Source organism: Trichechus manatus, unplaced genomic scaffold (assembly GCF_000243295.1).
Source record: "Trichechus manatus latirostris isolate Lorelei unplaced genomic scaffold, TriManLat1.0 scaffold00035, whole genome shotgun sequence".
Classification (NCBI taxonomy): Eukaryota; Metazoa; Chordata; class Mammalia; order Sirenia; family Trichechidae; genus Trichechus; species Trichechus manatus.
In genome coordinates, this window is record NW_004443971.1 from 3521099 (window position 1) to 3541079 (window position 19981).

Here is a 19981-nt window from a genome sequence, read left to right on the forward strand (position 1 = left end):
GAGATGGCGTGTGAGCTGGTCATCATAGGGAAATGCACACTAGTCTGAGGGAAGCGTCAGAGGTAGTGTTATGGATTGAACTGTGTCCCCCAAAAACATGTATTGAAATCCTGGCCCCTAGCAGTCAAGATATCAAACGATGTATTACACTGGGCAAATCTACTGCAAAAGACCTCTTTAAAGTCATAAAAACCAAAGATGTCACTTTGATGACTAAGGTGTGCCTGACCCAAGCCATGATCTTTTCAATCTCCTCATATATATGTGAAAGCTGGACAATGAAAAAAAGAAAACAGAAGAATTGATGCATTTGAAATGTAGTGTTGGCAAAGAATATTGAATATACTACAGAGAGCCAAAAGAATGAACGAATCAGTCTTAGAAGAAATACAACCAGAATTCTCTTTAGAAGCGAGGATGGCACGACTTCGGCTCACTTACTTTTGGACACATCATTTGCTAGGAAAGGACATCGTGTTTGCTAAAGAACAGTGTTGTGGATTGAATTGTGTCCCCCAAAAATATGCGCTGTAAATCCTAACCCATATTACCTGTGGATGTAATCCCATTTGGGAATAGGGCTTTGTTCGTTATGTGAATGAGGCCGTATCAGCATAGGATGTGTCTTAAATCAATCCCTTTGGAGATATAAAACAGCAGATTAGGCACAGAAGCAAGGAAGCAGAGATGGGGGAAGACAGATGTCACGCCACATGAAGATCACCAAGGAACTGAGAAATAGAAGAGACAAGGACCTTCCCCCAGAACCAACAGAGACAGAAAGCCTTACCCTTGAGCTGGTGCCCTGAAGCCAGCCGTCTAGCCTCCTAACCTGTGAAAATTTAAGTTTCTCTATGTTAAAGACACCCACTTGTGGTGCTTCAGACAGGGTCAGCAAAAACAAGGGAAACCTGCAATGAGACAGAAGGACACAGTAGCTACTACAATGAACTCACACATACTAATGATCATGAAGATGGCACAGGACAGAGCAATGTTTTTTCTGCTCTACATAACATGGGTTTTATTAGTTATGTTAATTAGGTCATACCCGAGAAGGGTAGGTTCTAAATCTAATCACTTCTGAGTTATTAAAAGAGCAGAATGGACACAGACCCACACACAGGAAGAAGCAAAAGACAGATGATGGAGACAGATACATCTACAAGAATTGCTGGCAGTTACTAGAAACTGAAATAGACAAAGAAGGACCTTCCACTAGAGCCATGCCTTCAATTTTGGCTTCTAGTCTCCTGAACTGTGAGAAAATACATTTCCATTTTTTAAAGCCACCCACTTGTGGTACTTGTGCTGGGGCAGCACTAGGTAGCTAAGACAAACAAAACATCAAGGCATCTTCAGGGAATGGCAGACGACCGTGTTACTTTGGAGCACTGGGTCAGTACAAGGAGCTGAGGCTGCTAAAGCAGGTAAGACCAAGTTAACAAACGGGGCTAACTGTCAGGTTAGGGAGTCTGGACTTTATAAGAAAGGGGAAGCCATTAACAGGATGTGAGCAGTATTATGAAATATGCATTTTAGGACAATAACTCCAGAGATGTATAAAGATTGACAAAGAAAAGTTGAGGCAGGAAAATCAGCCATGGGTCTCCTGAAAGAGACCACAGAAGAAATGACAGTGGCCTGAAATTCTTCAACGAACATCCACTGCCCTGTGGATGAAGTCCAGGCTCTGCATATGGCATCCAATTTCTCAAACTCAACCTTCCAGCCAAGCTGTATTACTCCTGCTCCAATCCAACTCCTTACGCATGCTATTCCCTTCCCCCTTGCCCACTCCCCATACCACCTACCTTTACTCCTTGTCTCCCAGCTAACACCTCAGCTTCAGTGAGAATCTGTTTCCTGAGAGTCTGGGAAACCTTCTGTTTCTACAGCCTGTTTTGTCTCTAGTTTTGCTGTACAGAAATACCACAAGTGGGTACCTTTAAAGAACAAAAATTCATTTTCTCAGTTTAGGAAGCTAGAAGTCCAAATTCAGGGCACTGGCTATAAGGGAAAGTTCCCTCTCTGTCAGCTCTGGGGGAAGATACTTGTGTCAGCTTCTGTAGCCCCAGTGTTCCTAGGTTCCTTGGCTACCTCCGCATGGTATCTATCTCTTCCCTGTGTCTAATCTGCTCTTCTTATAACTCGGAAGTGATTAGGTTTAGGACATACCTTACACTGATAAGGCCTCATTAACACAACAAAAACTCGACTCCAAACGGAATCACATCTACAAGTACAGGGGTTAGAACCCAACACATATTCTGGAGGGACACAATTCAATTCATAACAAGGCCCCAAGGGATGGATGCCTTTAGAATCACTTGCCTCATTCTCTCATAATCACCTTCCCCCAATATTCAGAGCCCGTGAGGACAGGAACATCTACCACATCTGTCAGCATCTGCCACGTTGGCTGGAAGCCTCTTACACGGGAGGTGCTCAATGGATATTTCTTAAGTGAATAAAAACTGAGCTATGTCGTTTTTCTACAACACTGAAATACAGAGGAATTTATAAATAGGCTAAATATTAATCGGCAAAACTTCACAAGCTAAACACTGTATTTTTACTTTTAGGTAACCAAAACCCACTGCCATTAAGTCAATTCTGACTCACAGTGACCCTATAGGACAGAGTAGAGCTGGTCCATGGGGTTTCCAAGGCTGTAATCTTTATGGAAGCAGACTGCCACATCTTTCTCCTGCGAAGCCACTAGTGGGTTTGAACCGCCAATCTTTTGGTTGGCAGTCGAGCACTTTAACCACTGTGCCACCATGGCTCCTCCACATTTAGGTAAGTGCCTCCTTTTTCTCTGCACTCAAATACATAAGCAGTCAAGCTTCCCTTCTGTCTTATCTACTGCTGCTATAACAGAAATACCATAAGTGGATGGCTTTAAAAGAGAGAAATTTATTCTCTCATAGTTTAGGAGGCTAGAAGTCCAAATTCAGGGTGCCAGTTCCAGGGAAGGCTTTCTCTCTCTGTCAACTGTGGCAGAAGGCCCTTGTCATCAATCTTCGCCTGGTCTAGGAGCTTCTCAGCACAGAGACCCTGGGCCTAAAGGACACGCTCTGCTCCTGGCACTTCTTGCTTGGTAGTAATGAGGTCCTCCTCCTCTCTGCTTGCTTCTCTTTTATAGTTTGGTGGTAATGAGGTCCCTCTCCTCTTTGCCTTCTTCTCTCTTTTATATCTCAAAAGAGATGGACTCAAAATACAACCTAATCCTATAGATTGTGTCCTGCCTTAAGTGTCTCTAATCCTGAATCATTAATATCTTAGAGGTTAGGATTTACAACACATAGGAAAATTACATCAGATCACAAAATAGAGGACAACCATACAATACTAGGAATCATGGCCTAGCCAAGCCAACAGACATTTTTGGGGGACACAATTCAATCCATAACATTCCACCCTTTGGCCTCTGAAAATTCATGATCTTGCCACATGAAAACACTTTTACCTCATCGTATCATCCCAAAAGTCTTAAATCAAATCAACTACAAGTCCAAATTCCATCCCGGAGCAAAATACTTCTTCATCTGTGAAATTCAGAATATAAGTTATCTGCTTCCAAAGTACAATGGTGGAACAGGCACACATGGTAGACATTTCCACATGGGATAAATTGGAGGGAAAAAAGGGATAACAGACACCAAGCAAGTCAAAAACCCAGTAAAGCAATTTACATGAGCTTTCAACACTTGAAAATAACCTTCTGTTCTCTGAGACCATCTAGGCAATGGCCCTGCCCTCCAGACTCTGGGTCTTGGCCACACTTTCTGGATTCTAGGTGGAGGCCCCTAGGTTTCAGCTCCACCTTCCAAGCCCACTGGGGCAGAAACTCTGCTCCCTGGACTTTGGGTGGCCCCATTCTCCTAGTCCATCTGAGTGGCGACCCTAACCCCTAGGCCCCAACAGGCCCCGTTCTTCTGCCCCTTGGGCATGGCAGCCCCATCCCCTCAGCTTTGAGCAACGGATATGGCCCTATCCCCTGGCACTCGTGAATGGAAGGCCCACACTCCAGAACCAAGTTGGTAAAGATCTGACTCTTTGAAACCTAGGAGTCTGTGACCCCACCCTTTGAGACCCCAAAGGTCGTGGTTCCACCCTTTGAGACTAAGGCAGCTCTGCTTCCTGTGCTCCTTGTCTCTTCAGCTTCTGCTTTCTGGTTCCTTGGCCTCTCAGCCCCTTGGGCCTCTTGGGCCAGCCTGGCATCTGCCCTACTTGGGCAAATGTTCCAAAGCTCTTTAGCTCTACCAATAAGCGCCTGGAGGCACCCTACTCTGCCAGTAAACCTCAGCTCTCTCGCTCCATGGATGGACAAGCCTAGCTCCACCAATGAGTGCCCAGAGGCACCCCACTCTGCCAGGAAGCCTCCTACCCAAAGGCACTCAGCTCTCTTGCTCCATGGGTCAGCTCCCACACTGTCTCATGCTGGTCTCCTGGTTCTGCTGCTGCCGTTTCTCTGCTGCTGCTTCTCACTGTCTGTGCCATCTCTGGTGTTACAGCTCTCCTCACTTCCTTCTAAACTCTTAACAGAATTATCTTTGATGTCCATAATTCCACCAACAGTCTCTTCAAGGAAATCTAGGCTTTTACTATTAGGCACTTTGAAACTATTCCAGCCTCTACGAATTCACAGTTTCAAAACCACTTCCACATTTTAGGTATCTGTTTGAGCAGCACCCTACTCCTGGTACCAAATTCTGTCTTAGTTATCTAGTGCTGCTATAGCAAAAATACTACAAGTGGATGGCTTTAACAAAGACAAATATATTCTCACAGTTTAGGAGGCTAGAAGTCCAGATTCAGGGTACCAGCTCCAGGGGAAGGCTTTCTCTCTGTCGGCTCTGGTGGAAGGTCCTTGTCATCAATCTTCCCCTGGTCTAGGAGCTTCTCAGCACAGGGACCCCAGATATAAAGGACATGCTCTGCTTCTGGCTCTTCTTGCTTGGTGGTAATGTGGTCCTCCTTCCTTTCTGGTTGCTTCTCTCTTTTATATCTCAAAAGAGATTCACTCAAAATACAAGCTAACCTTGTAGTTGTGTCCTGCCTCATCAGTGTAAGTGCCTCTAATCCTATCTCATTAATATCACAGAGGGTAGGATTTACAACACCTAGGAAAATTACATCAGCTCACAAAATGGAGGACAACCATACAGTACTGGGAATCATAGCCTACCCAAGCTGACACACATTTTAGGGGGACACAATTCAATCCATTAACACTTTCCCTGTCTGTCTTTCTTCCTAACCCTTCTGTCAAGCACTATAAAGTCCTCTCTGATTGTACTTCTGAACTTGTTACCAGTTGCCACCTACTCATGGCAACCCAATGTGTGTCAGAGTAGAATTGTGCTCCATAGGGTTTTCAATGGCTGACTTTTTGGAATTAGACTACCAGGCCTTTCTTCCAAGGAGCCTCTGGGTGGACTCCGACCTCCGATCTTTCAGTTAGCAGCCACTCAGTGACTCTCTACTTCTGAAGGAACCGCTCATTTATAGGGATGCCTCAATTTTAGAAATCTGCCACAGGAAAATGTGCTTTCGGGAAAGAAATTGTTGCTGTTAGGTGCTGTCAAGTGGGTTCCAACTCATAGCGACCCCACATACAATAGAATGAAACACTGTGCGGTCCTGCGCCATCCTCACAACCATTGTTATGCTTGAGCCCATTGTTGCAGCCACTATGTCAATCTATCTCATTGAGGGTCTTCCTCTTTTTTGCTGACCTTCTATTTTACCAACCATGATGTGCTTCTCCAGGGACAGATCCCTCCTGATAACATGTCCAAAGTATGAGATGAAGTCTTGCCATCCTTGCTTCTAAGGAGCATTCTGGCTGTACTTCTTCCAAGACAGATTTGTTCATTTTTTTGGCAGTCCACAGTATATTCAATATTCTTTGTCAACACCATAATTCAAAGGCATCGATTCTTCTTCAGTCTTCCTTATTCACTGGCCAGCTTTCGCATGCATATGAGGCAACTGAAAACACCATGGCTTGGGTCAGGCACACCTTAGTCCTTAAAGTGACATCTTTGCTTTCTAACACTTTAAAGAGATCTTTTGCAGCAGATTCCCCCAATGCAATGCATTGTTTGATTTCTTGACTGCTGCTTCCTTAGGCGTTGATTGTGGATCCAAGTAAATGGAATCCTTGACAACTTCAATCTTTTTTCCGTTTATCATGACGTAGTTTACTGGTCCAGTTGTGAGGAGTTTTGTTTTCTTTATGTTGAGGTGTAATCCATACTGAAGGCTGTGGTCATTGATCTTCATCAGTAAGTGCTTCAAGTCCTCTTCACTTTCAGCAAACAAGGTTGTGTCATCAACATAATGTTAATAAGTCTTCCTTCAATCCTGATGCTGTGTTCTTCTTCATATAGTCCAGCTTCTCCTATTATTTGCTCAGCATACAGATTGAATAAGTACGGTGAAAGGAAAGAAATTAAGCACTGATTACTTGTAACACTCTTCATAATACACTAGAGGCTTTTGGACGCTCTTTAAGTACAACCTTCTTCTACATTTAAATGTTTCTTTGTAGACCATTACCTCTTTGGCAGAGAGGGGGAATCAGCAATTCTTAACCCTAAAGCAAGAACGTCACCATCCATTGAGGGAAAAATAGTAATAATACCCACAACATCATGTACTGGCCATCTATTCTGCACCATGCACATACATGCTAGTGTTTTATATCAATAATCTCTTTCCCCATAACTTCCCATTCCCACAGTCCACATAATAAAACTGAAGCTCAGAGAAGGTGAATGATTTTCTCAAATGCAGCAACATCAAATTTGCACTCATGTCCATCCAAGTCCAAAGCCTGTATTCCTTCCATTATGCCAAGTGCCTTAAATCAGAAATAATAAAAGGAAAAAAATTAATGACAATACAACCTGCATAAAGCCTTATTTGTATCAGTTTGATTCAGGCTCTACTGTTCAGAAACGCATTTACTACATCAAGTAAGGAATGTGGGTACTAAAATGTTCCCTTTTCTCTCCTTGGCACCACTAGAGAGAAGACTAGCAAGAAAAAAAGAGAACTAAACACCAAACAGGTAACAGCCAGAACTGGAGAGGCACTGGGCTGTCCACACACGGGCTCCCAGCACACACTTGCTCCAGGAGGCCACTGGAGCCTGCGGGGGTGGTGGAGAGGGGACTTATTCTCCCAGAGACTGGAAAAGTAGTCCTTACAAAACACAATGTCAAAATCACAGCATATGGCATCTGAATAGCCCTTGACAGCTGCACCTACGTAAGCTCCCCCACCACATCTGGTGTCTCAGCAAGTGCAATCAGCTTTACACTAAAGAAATTACAAGGCTCAAAGGCATTCCCTGATTTAGACTACAATCCTCAAAACCCTAACATCATCAAAAATTGGAAATTGGAGTGCTGACGGTCAGGCCCAACTCCCTTTCACCTGAGTGCCTGTCTCCCTAACATATATTGTACCGAGCCCCTCTGGAACAGCATCTCCTCCACTAACGATCTTGCCAAATCCTACTCGTTCTTCGGAGCTCAGCTAATGGTCAGCCCCCTCCCAGTAGCAGTTTGTGACTGTTTGTGCACGCTCCAACTATAACCACTGTCCCACTTAGCACTTACCTAAGACCTGGGTTTGATTTCCAGCCAATGCAGCTCACGTGCAGTACCCAGTGGAGCCTTGCTTGTTGCTATGATGCCAAACAGGTTTCAGTGGAGCTTCCAGACTAAGACGAACTAGGAAGAAAGGCCTGGTGATCTATTTCCAAAAATCAGCCAATGAAAACCCTATGGATCACAACATCTGATCTGCAACCAATCATGGGGATGGCGCAGGCTAGGCAGCATTTTGTGTCTTTGTGCAAGGGATAGCTATGAGTCAGGGGCTGAGTCGATGTCAGCTAACCAAGACAACGTGTGTTCCCAGCCACACATTTAGGACTGATGCATTTTACTTCAATGTTGCAACCTGGCACAGCGTTATTCATTTTTTCCTTCCACTAAATTCAACAAATCACTCACCTTGCCTGTGCCCAGCACTGAAGAGACAAAAATGATTAAATCCCAGCCCTACCCTTGTGGGACTCACAGTCTAGTGTGGGTCAGACAATGCAAAATAAGTTTGTGCAAACAACTGTATCTTAATAGGGTAAAAAAAGATACAATCCAAAGCATTACTATCACATCACCCTATTTATTTCCTTCATATCCTTTACCTCAAACTGTAGCTGTTAGGTTTATTCATATACTGTCAGTGTCTCCTCACTAGGAGATACCAGGATGGGAGCTTTGTCTGTCTGGTTCACCGCTGTGACCCCAGCACTCAATATGGACTCAGGCACAGTATTTGTGGAAGGAAGTGAGAAGAAAGGGGCAGAGAAGTGTCAGGAACTACATGCATTAAGCCCAACTTCAAGGTCCAGGCAACACTTCCATGACAGGGAGATATCTGGCTGAGACCTGAAGAGTGAGTAAGGATGAGACAGGGAGGAGCGAGGCACAATCCAGAGGAGGGAACCAGAGGAGCAAAGGTAAGAAATGGAAAACCAGCAAGGCATACGGGGTGGGCAAAAGCACTTAAACATGATTGTAGACCAGTGTTTCTCAACAAGGGCTTTTGCAATGTCTGGAGACTTTTTTTTTTTCTTTATTGCGGTAAACACACATATATATAAATAAATATTTGACATTTCAACAATCTGCATATGTACAGTTCAGTGATGTTATGTTCTTCATCTTTTTCAACCCCTGCCCTTATTCATTCCCAGATTATACCACCATGCTTAACAGAAGCTCGGTGTCCCCTAAGCATTGAGTCCCTCCCTCTCACCTTCCTCTGGTAAGAACTAATAAACTTCAGCTATTGTCTTAGTCTGGGTTCTCCAGGGGAACAAAACAAGTAACGTATACACAAATATACACAGAGAGAAATTTACTTCAAGGAAATGGCTCATGCAATTGTGAGGAAATGGCTCATGCAGTTGTGGAGACTGGCAAGTCCCAAACCCATCCGTCAGGCAACAGGCTGAAGACCTCTGCTGGCTCACATGGTTGTGGGGGCTGAAAAACCCAAAATCTGTAGGTCAGGTGGCAGGCCAGAGACTTCCACAGGCTAACGTCCCAAGAACTGGGGGTCAGGCAACGAGAAGAGTGCAGGGTCGAGAAAGAGAGTGAGCTTTGCCAGAACATCCATTTATACACTGGAGGCAGGCCACAGCCCCAAGGAAGCTCCCCTTTCAACTGACTGGCTGCTCACATCAGCTCACAAAATGGAAAGTGATTACATTATATACCATTATGAAAGAGCAATCGGTCCAATGTCTGCCAAACCACTGAGAATCATAGCCTAGCCAAGCTGACACATAACGTCACAGCTATATACTTGTCTATTCTAGATATTTCATATAACTTGGATCATACAGTATTTGTCCTTTTGTGACTGACTTATTTCAATCAGCATGTTCTCAAGATTCACCTGTGTTGTAGCATGTATCAGAACTTCATTCCTCTTTATGGCTGAGTAATATTCCATTGTATATATGTTCCACATTTTGTTTATCTATTAATGGGCTTTTAGGCTGTTTCTACTTTTTAGCTATTGTGAATGGTGCTGCAATGAACATCAGTGCACAAGAATGAATCTGTTTGCACTCCTGATTTCAATTCTTTTGGGTATATACCAAGGAGTGGAGTTGCTGGATCATATGGTAATTCAATGTTTAACTTTTTGAGGAATTGTCAAACCATTTTCCACAGTGACTGCACCATTTTGTAATCCCATCAATAACAGGTGAAGGTTCTGGGGACATTTTTGGTTGTCATCACTGGGGATGGGGGTAAAGGGTCCAACTAGCATCTGATAGGCAGAGGCCAGGAATGCTGCTAAACATCCTACAATGTATAGAACAGTCCCTCCCCCAACAAAGAACGATCTGGCGTAAAATATCAGTAGTGCCGAGGTTTAGACACCTGCTGTAGACTGACATTCAGGATGTGGACTGGTCAAAGAACGTAAGCCTTCTTCTGAAGTTCACGATTTCTACTCATGACTAATATCTTCTTTTGATTAGAATTCAGATGACAGTTGCATTTGTCACCTCCTAAAAAAGGAAATATTCAGCAAGGAGTGAGCAGAACCTATCAGAGCTTTGTTGCTGCTAAAATAAGGTTTTCAACCAACATCCTTGAACTCCCTATCACTATATACTGCCTATGCCTGTTTTATGACCTTCACCAAGGACACAGTACCAATTTCCTTCAAGCTCTCGTCTGCCAGGACCTCATCATTTTCTGTCTAAACCCAGAACCACTCCATATGCAAGGTACTGAGAAACAGAGATGAGGAGAGCAGAAGATGCTCTATAGGCACTGCACAGAGGGAGGGATGGTCAGACGGATGGGTGCATCTAAGACAGAGATGACAAAGGACCAGATCCTCGGAGGTCCAAAGGCGTGTATGTGCACTTTGTGCACTTTTCCATGAAGGCAGGCTGGCCAGAACTTCACACCCCCAACCTGTGCCCTATTATGGAGGGCTGTTGTGGAGACTGCTTAGAAGAGGCATCTTCCCAGGACTTTGTAGCCCAGGCAGGTTGTTAAGCAGCTGGACTTGGTAGAACTGTGGTAGCTGAAAAGTCAGGGGAGACAAAGCCCCTTTGTCTAGAAGCAGCAGCTCGCAGCAGGGCTGTGCCTGCCCCTTGACAATGAAATCTGTGGGGGCTCCAACGCTGGGGCCTGCCCCTGTGCTCCGTTTCTCCTGCTCCCTCACAGTTGTTTCTCTTCAGCTAAAGGTCTCGTCCAAAATGAGTTTGCTTATTTTTGTCCCTGGCAAACAATACAGTACTATCTGAAATGCCTGAACTGTGACTCTGAAAGGGAAAGAGGTCACCATTTTTTCCTGTTGGAAGAGATCCCATAGTTATATTCTTAGAGTTGTTCCCAGACATCCTGCGACATCCTGTTACATCTCAAGTTCCACGGTGGCATAAAACTTCCCCAGTTTCTTCATCTCAGAAATGGGCACAATATCACCCACTTTACATGTTTTACATAATACTCAAAAAGCCTTATTTAAGCAAGAAATATTTACAATTGAATTCAATGAATAGAATATTCAATTTACGTCTAACTTTTCATGGAACTATCTGGTGGTACCTCACTCATGGCAGGCCACTCTCCTAGCCCCAGACGTGGGTCTTGTATCTAATACAGCGGTTGTGCACAGAGCTGGGAAAGAGAGGCGGGCTACCCTAGAAAACTGAAATGGAAATCAAGGTAAATCTGTTACAGTTCTAAGCAAGATTTGCCAACCGTCAAGGAGAAGTATGTCAGTACAGGCAGTGCCCAGTTTGGCAATCAACTGTCTTCCAAAAGTTTATTTGTAAGTCAGGTGTTCAGAACTTGAAGTGCAAGCAATATTTTACGTATCCAAACCAGCCCACAAAAGCTGACTGAACTTACAATACACCTGGTATACCATGCACTTAGAGTAAACACAGTTTAAAAAAAAAAATGCATTGATATCTTTTTAAAAATCTATCATGACACTTGGAAGAAATAAATAGGTTAACTAGCCTTAACCTAAACGCCAAACCATGAGCTGAAGTCCAGACTTGATCATTCCTGGAACACTGAAAGGGGAGAAATGAGAAGAATCCCAGCCTCAAAAGAAAAGAGGTTCTGGTGGGTGTAAAAGATAGTCCAGCACCCCTCCACCGAGGATGAGGCTGTGGTAGCCACCCACGACATGCTCTGAAGAACAGAAGTGCTGACGTCACGTCTAGGAGGGTACAGGTGTATCCGGAACAACGGTGACCCTGTCCACTACCTACAGAGGTAAAATGAGCCGCAGGAGAAGAAAAACGAGCCAGTTCACTGTCACGGATTGAACTGTGTCCCCAAAAACATGTGTTGGAATCCAAACTCCTAGACCTGTGGATGTAATCCTGCTGGAAACAGTTTTTTCTTTGTTAAGTTGATGGCTATCAGTGTAGGGAGTGTTCTAAACCTAATCACTTCTGAGCGATACAAAGAGTGGATTAGACACAGAGACAAGCAAGCACATGTGGGGACGACAGTCTATCTGAAGACAATGGAGGCAGACGAATTTACAAACCCAGGAAGTCCAAGGATTGTTGGCTACTAGAAGCTGAAACACATAAAGAAAGCCCACCCCCAAGAGCCACAAGCTGAATTCAGACTTCTAGTCTTCTGACCTGTGAGAAAATAAATTTCTGTTCTTTACAGCCACCCACTTGTGGCATCTGTCACAGCAGCACTAAGGATCCAAGACACAGGGAGAAGAGGGGAACATCCACGTGTTCTGTAACAGTGTAGACGGCCGGGGGCACTAAAGGCAGGAAGGACAAAGACGTTCCTCTGATAGCCAACAGTTGGTAAGGGGAATTCAGGGGCCACACTGGATTCTAATAGAAATGGGCAAGTCAGAAAAAAACTTCCTGAACTCTATAAAGTGAAAACTGTACTAACTGATAAGGTTACATAATCGGATTTCCGGTATCTCAAGAGGAGAGCAGGGGACAAGAAGACAAAGACCATGGAAAACGCCTTACCCAGCCTAGCATACACACAACGTTAGTTCAGACAACGTTACAACAGAAAAGGTACTTAACTCCAAATTGTTACTAAACATTCTGCTGGGGTCAACACCAAAAATAAAAGTAATACAAAATAGTAAAATCACTAATGCAAATTGAGAAGGTTTATCTTATACCCACTTCATACCTTCTTCAGTCCTCCAAATAAAGCATCAGTCTCCAGCTCAAATTCTTGGTCCAGTTCCTCTTCATGTTCTGACAAGAAAACGAGTCTCCATTAGTCACAAATCTAACTGGGGCTGGGCTGATTTAACACCAGAGGCACTACAAGAAACTGGAATATATCCATGGAAAAGCTGCCTATGGCCTAAGCAACAGGCATGGAGACAGGTCACATTCCTTTGTCTCCGGTTTACTGTGACCTGGGTTCATGGAAATACGTGCTAGCGCTGATGGAAATGTCCCCTTCATCTTGTAAGAAGGGTTACAAAAGGAGAGGGGATCAAGAGAGAAAAGCTTCCAACAGAGAGAAACATGGAGAGGTTAGTGACACTATTCTGCTTGTAAAGGCAGTTTAAAAGTTCACAACAGACCATGCCACAAAATTATGGTGATCATAACTACATTACATGATATAACGCCAACAAGACTATGGGGTCAGTGGTGGTTCAGTGGTAGAATTCTAGCCTTCTATGCAGAAGACCCTGGTTCAATTCCTGGCCATGCACCTCATGCACAGCCACCACCCATGTGTCAGTGCAGGCTTGCATGTTGCTATGATGGTGAACAGGTTTCAGCAGAGCTTCCAGACTAAAGGCAGAGTGGGAGGAAAGGCCTGGCAAGCTACTCCCAAAACCAGCCATTGAAAACATATGGGTCACAGCAGTCTGATCTGCAACCGATCGTGGGAATGGTACAGGACCAGGCAGCATTCTGTTCCCTTGTGCATGGAGTCACCGGGTATTGAGGGCTGACTCAACGTCAGCTAACAACAAGATTATAAAATGGAATAATATAATGTAATAAGCATGTTTATAAGTAATACAATAGGTCTAAAATAAAAGATAAAACAAAATCTTCATTCAAATACTTCTTGTGGGTGCACATTAACCATGCACGGTGGTAGACACTAATGAAACAACAAGAGTGGCAGGCTGTTGTCCTCGTGGGCTTACTGTACACTGGGGACAACAGACAATCAAGAAATGACAAAAGTGCTGATGAGTGCTACGAAAGGGGAAGGGTGTGCTGCATTTGGGCACTGGCCCTTTCTGTCACAGCTGCAAACACACCACGCGGTGTGGGTGCCACAATCTGCAGACACAATTCCAAGGAAACAGTCAATGACCCAATGGCAAGCTGCTGTAAGTCAACAAAGGAGTAACAGAACCTCTGGGTTTGCTGATACAGAGGGTGGGAAACCTCCCTGCCTCTTCCCTCCTCTGCTCTGGTGTCATTTTCAGACAGACTGCAAGGTCTGGAGACATCAGACTTCTGAAGAACTGAAACAAAGCAAAAACCTGAGTTCTTTTTCTGTTCTTCTAGAAAAGAGTACACTCAGGAGCAGTGAAATGTGCATGCTAAGAACCAGACTTTCTGAAGCTGGCACGCATCCCCCTCTAGTGGGAAAAAGGAACGCTCTGCAAACAAGAGAGGTATGAACTCCAGTCCAGCACTGCCCAACAGAATTACAATCCCGAAAAACAAACACACACACTGCTGGCGAGTCGATTCCAGTTCATAGCGGCCCTACAGGACACGGTAGGACTGCCCCATAGCGTTTCCAAGGAACAGCTGGTGGATTCAAACTGCCAATCTTTTGGTTAGCAGTCGATCTCAACCACTATGCCACCAGGGCTAGAGAAATAAAACAGAAATACAATAGGAGCCACATATATAATTTTTTAATTTCTAGCAGCCCACTTCAAAAAGTAAAAAAGAAACAGGTGAAATTAATTTTAGTGTATTTTATTTATCCCAGTGAATCCAAAATATTTCAACATGTAATCAATATTAAGCAACTATTAATAAGTTATTTTGCACTCCTTTTTTTCATACTAATTCTTTAAAACACAATGTACAAGTTATCCTTATAACACATCTCGGTTTGGATGGCCACATTTCAAGTGCTCATTAGCCACATGGCTACAGTACTGGACAGCACAGCTCCTGACCAAAATCTCCCCTCGTGTTTTGCAGAAGTCCTACAAAATTGTGCTTGTCTGATTCCTTACACAAACAAACGCTATGGCACACATTTTCAATGACAACAAATTAAATCCATTTTGGCACTTTCATGGCCCTTTGGAAATCACTGTCTTCAGACTGGTTTTAAGTAAGCAGAAATTGCACAGCTGCAGAATTTAGTTCATATAAAAGAAGGGAAGCTGAGAACCTGCAGCTGATATCTTCCCATGAAGAGCTAGGCCCTCAGGACTTCTCTGATTATGTCTTCTTAGGTAACAATCTAGGAGTCCTGGTGGTGCAGTGGTTAAGAGCTCAGCGGCTAACCAAAAGGTTGGCAGTTTCAATCCATCAGCCACTCCTTGGAAAACGGGCAGTTCTACTCTATCCTATAGGGTCACTATGAGTCGGAATTGACTCTACAGCAATGGGTTTGGGGTCAGGTAACAATCTGGAGTACCCCCAGTGGTGCAAATGGTTAACACACTCAGCTGCTAACTGAAGGGTTGAAGGTTTGTGTCCATTCAGAGGCACCTTAAAAGAAAGGCCTGGCGATCTACTTCTGAAAAAATCGGCCACTGAAAACCCTATGGAGCACAGTTCTACTCAAACACACATGGGGTTGCCATGAGTTGGAGTGAGCTCAGCAGCAACTGTGTTTTTGTTTTTGATTTTTTTTGCAGGGGGTACACCCCCTCCCCCCACCCCATGCTCACCCTTTGGGCAGGGCTGGAGATTTCATCACAACTCAAACACGGCCAAGCAAGAGGCTGCTGCAAACAGGAAGAACTCTGTCCACCTCACCCAGGGTGGTCAGGACAGAGCCAGCTTTCTCTTAGCTGCCATGTCCCAAAATTCAGCACTCCACTAAGCTGCCTGAGCACAGAAAGGAAGCAACTTCTGCTAATGAGCCCTCATGACCTTGTCAGCAGTTGATTCTCCCCAACACTCCCCTCCTCAACAAAAGGCTACATCAAAGCCCCGTCCTACCTACAGAGAGACAGGATTTGCATTTTAATCAATGAGCTCTGATGGTAAACTATTTACTTAAAACATCTAACTAACCTATCCTCTTACCCTAAACATTTTTATGGAAAATTAATACTCGGGTGGGGTGGGAGAGATGAGAGGGCAATAACTGGGAAGAAGAGGACACACGGACGGACACACACACAGTCTCATACAAACCACTGTCAGGGATTAGCACACCCAATCACAGTATAATGTGCCCTGCTGTTTCCATGCATTTGAAAAATTCCAGTCAGCACCTACTGATTCTTTCCTTCTCTCAGAAGAAGTCACTGGGACTGCAGAGTAAATAGGAAATGAGAATGTGGATGGGGCAGAAAAGATGGACTTGTGATGATAAGAGAATTGAATGGTAAACAAATCTCCAATATCTATATTGATTTAGGAAGTAATACTGGAATCATTATTCCCTGTCCTTGAGCACAGAGAATGTGACTCAGCTGGAGCTGGACTCACAAGGACACATTAACTGGGCCCTGAGGTACAAAGACAATAGCTAAGATAATCTCGGAAAATTTCTTTTAGGGAACCTTTCACATAAACCATTTAAAAAGAACACAAAAGACTTTCCATTCTTATCTTTTTCTATTAGCATTCAGTGAATAGAAAATTTGTTGGACCATTGAGGATCCTCCTGACTGTCATTATGGAAACCTGTACAAATCATTGTTAAGAAAGACAATTCAAAATGTAGGATCACAATTTCTAGCCAATCTGTCAAAAGGTAAAGCTTATTTGTAATGTTAAGGTATACTGATGGCTCTGTAACGTTCCTTGGACTCCAGCAGACATGGCTGTGGCAACACGCTTGTCCGTCTTCCCACTCTTGCCTTGTTGTTGTTAGATGCCGTCAAGTCGGTTCCAACTCATAGCGACCCCATGTACGACAGAACGAAACACTGCCCAGTCCTGCGCCAGGCTCACAATCGTTGTTATGCTTGAGCCCATCGTTGTGGCCACTGTGTCAATCCACCTCACTGAGGGTCTTCCTCTTGTTCGCTGACCCTCTACTTTAGGAAGCATGATGTCCTTCTCCACGGACAGATCCCTCCTGACAACATACCCAAAGAATGTAAGATGCAGTCTCGCCATCCTTGCTTCTAAGGAGGATTCTGGTTGTACTTCTTGCAAGACAGACCTGTTCATTCTTTGGCAGTCCATGGTATATCAATACTCTTCACCAATACCACAATTCAAATGCATCAATTCTTCTTCAGTCTTCCTTATTCACTGTCCAGCTTTCCCATGCATATTGATGCGACTGTAAATACCATGCCTTAGGTCAGGCTCACCTTAGTCTTCAGGGTGACATCTTCGCTTTTCAACACATTAAAGAGGTCTTTTGCAGCAGATTTGCCCAATGCAATGCGTCCTTTGATTTCCTGACTGCTGCTTCCATGGGCGTTGATTGTGGATCCAAGTAAAATGAAATCCTTGACAACTTCAATCTTTTCTCCATTTATCATGATGGTGCTTATTGGTCCAGTTGTGAGGATTTTTGTTTTATGTTGAGGTGTAATTCATACTGAAGGCTGTAGTCTTTGATCTTAATCAGTAAGTGCTGAAAGGTTGTATCATCTTGTGACCCTAATACTCCCCAGCATGTTTTCTCCTTTTCAAAATGTGCAACCGAGAGCTTGACATAACTAACGCCAACGATGAACCCATAAGTGTTTTTTCTTTTTTCTTTGCCTTCTCCTTTCCACATACCTTTGTTAATGACTTTGTTTTGCTCTGTCTGGCCAGCCACCTGTGGCTTATGACCTCCCACAGGAAGATTTGAGCCCAGACGTCTGATATGTATATCTTTAGCCTGATAAGGAAATGTCTGGCATGTATCTCTTTAGTATGATAAAGAGTCTCTTCTAATTACCTTGTAATGAATAATAACACTTCTAACCTTTGTAAAAATCATAGGTAAGCTCTAATGTAAAAATGTCTTTGGGGACTCCATAGAAACAGCCTGCATTGCTGTCAGATCCCCGGTGGCAGAAACTTTTTCACTCTTTCTGACTTGGAGTACATTTCATTGGCTTGACTGCTCCAGGGCATGGACACTAATCAGGCAACAATCTGCATAATGCAGGTTGTTAATGAGTCTTCCTCCTGATGCCACGTTCTTCTTCATATAGTCCAGCTTCTTGGATCATGTGCTCAACATACAGACTGAATAGGTATGGTGAAAAGGATACAACCCTGACGCACAACTTTCCTGACTTTAAACTATGAAATATCCCCTTGTTCTGTCCGAACAACTGCCTCTTGATCTATGTACAGGTTCCTCATGAGCACAATTAAATGTTCTGCAATTCCCATTCTTTGCAATGCTATCCATAATTTGTTATGATCCACATAGTCAAATGCCTTTGCATAGTCAATAAAATACAGATAGACATCTTTCCGGTATTCTCTGCTTTCAGCCAGAATCCATCTGACATCAGCAATGATATCCCTGGTTCCACATCCTCTTCTGAATCCGGCCTGAACTTCTGGCAGTTCCCTGTCAATATACTGCTACAGCCACTTCTGAATGATCTTCAGCAAAATTTTACTTGCGTGTGATATTAATGATACTGTTCAATAATTTCCACATTCGGTGGGATCACTTTTCTTGGGAATCGGCATAAATATGGACCTCTTCCAGTCAGTTGGCCAGGTAGCTGTCTTCCAAATTTCTTGGCATAGATAAGCGTGCACTTACAGAGCTGTATCCATTTACTGAAACATCTCAATTGATATTCTGTCAATTCCTGGAGACTTGTTTACTGTCAATGACTTCAGTGCAGCTTGGACTTCTTCCTTCAGTACCATTGGTTCCTGATCATACGCTACCTCTTGAAATGGCTGAACGTTGACCAATCTTTTTGGTATAATGACTGTGTACTCTTTCCATCTTCTTTTGATGCTTCCTGCATCATTTAATATTTTCCCCATAGAATCCTTCACTATTGCAACTCGAGGCTTGAATTTTTTTCTTCAGTTCTTTCAGCTTGAGAAATGCTGAGCATGTTCTTCTCTTTTGGTTTTCTAGCTCTAGCTCTTTGCACATGTCATTATAATACTTTACTCTGTCTTCTCAAGCTGCCCTTTGAAATCCTCGATTCAATTCTTTTACTTCATCATTTCTTGCTTTTGCTTTAGCTACTCAACACTCAAGAGCAAGTTTCAGAGTCTCTTCTGACATCCATTTTGCTCTTTTCTTTCTTTCCTGTCATTTTAATGACCTTTTGCTTTCTTCATGTATGATGTCCTTGATGTCATTCCACAACTCGTCTGGTCTTCAGTCATTCGTGTTCAATGCGTCAAATCTATTCTTGAGATGGTCTCCAAATTCAGGTGGGATATACTCAAGATCATACTTTGGTTGTCATGGACTTGTTCTAACTTTCTTCAGTTTCAACTTGAACTTGCATATAAGCAATTGATGGTCTGTTCTGTTCTGACTGAAGATATTGAGCTTTTCCATAGTCTCTTTCCACAGATGTAGTTGATTTGATTCCTGTGTATTCCATCTGGTGAGGTCCATGCGAATAGTCGCTGTTTATGTTGGTGAAAGAAAGTATTTGCAATAAAGAAGTCACTGGACTTACAAAATTCTGGCATGTGATCTCCGGCATCGTTTCTATCACCAAGGCCATATTTTCCAACTACCAATCCTTCTTTGTTTCCAACTTTCAAATTCCAATTGCCAATAATTATCAACGCATCCTGATTGCATGTTCGATTAATTTCAGAGTGCAGAAGCTGGTAAAAATCTTCAATTTCCACAGCTACCACAGCCTCCACCAGACTGAGTCCAGTACAGCTAGATGCTTCCCGGCTACCACCACTGACTGCTCTGACCAGGATCACAATAGAGGGTCCTGGACAGAGCTGGAAAAGGATGTAGAACAAAATTCTAACTCACAAAAAAAAAAAGACCAGATTTACTGGCCTGACAGAAACCCCAAGAGTATGGTTCCCGGACACCTTTTTAGCTCAGTGGTGAAGTCACTCCCGAAGTTCACCATTCAGCCGGAGATTGGACAGCCTCATAAAACAAAACAGGACTAATGAGGCACAGCAGTCCAGGGACAAGGACTAGTAGGCAGGAGGGGACAAGAAAGCTGGTGATAGGGAACCCAAGGTTGAGAAGGGACAGTGTTGACATGTCGTGGGGTTGTTAACCATTGTCATCGGGCAATATGTGTACGAACT

At 43.6% G+C, this 19981-nt stretch overlaps 1 protein-coding gene across 3 annotated transcripts in view; it reads right to left on the reverse strand.

The window, feature by feature from the left end:
- Positions 1-19981, reverse strand: part of HHAT (hedgehog acyltransferase) — a 635839-nt gene that overhangs the window by 599857 nt on the left and 16001 nt on the right. For all 3 annotated transcript variants that reach the window (XM_023730279.1, XM_023730278.1, XM_012555207.2), the window contains exon 2: positions 12759-12826. In XM_023730279.1, coding sequence (XP_023586047.1) covers positions 12759-12826 — 68 coding nt within the window. The remainder of the gene's footprint in view (positions 1-12758; positions 12827-19981) is intronic.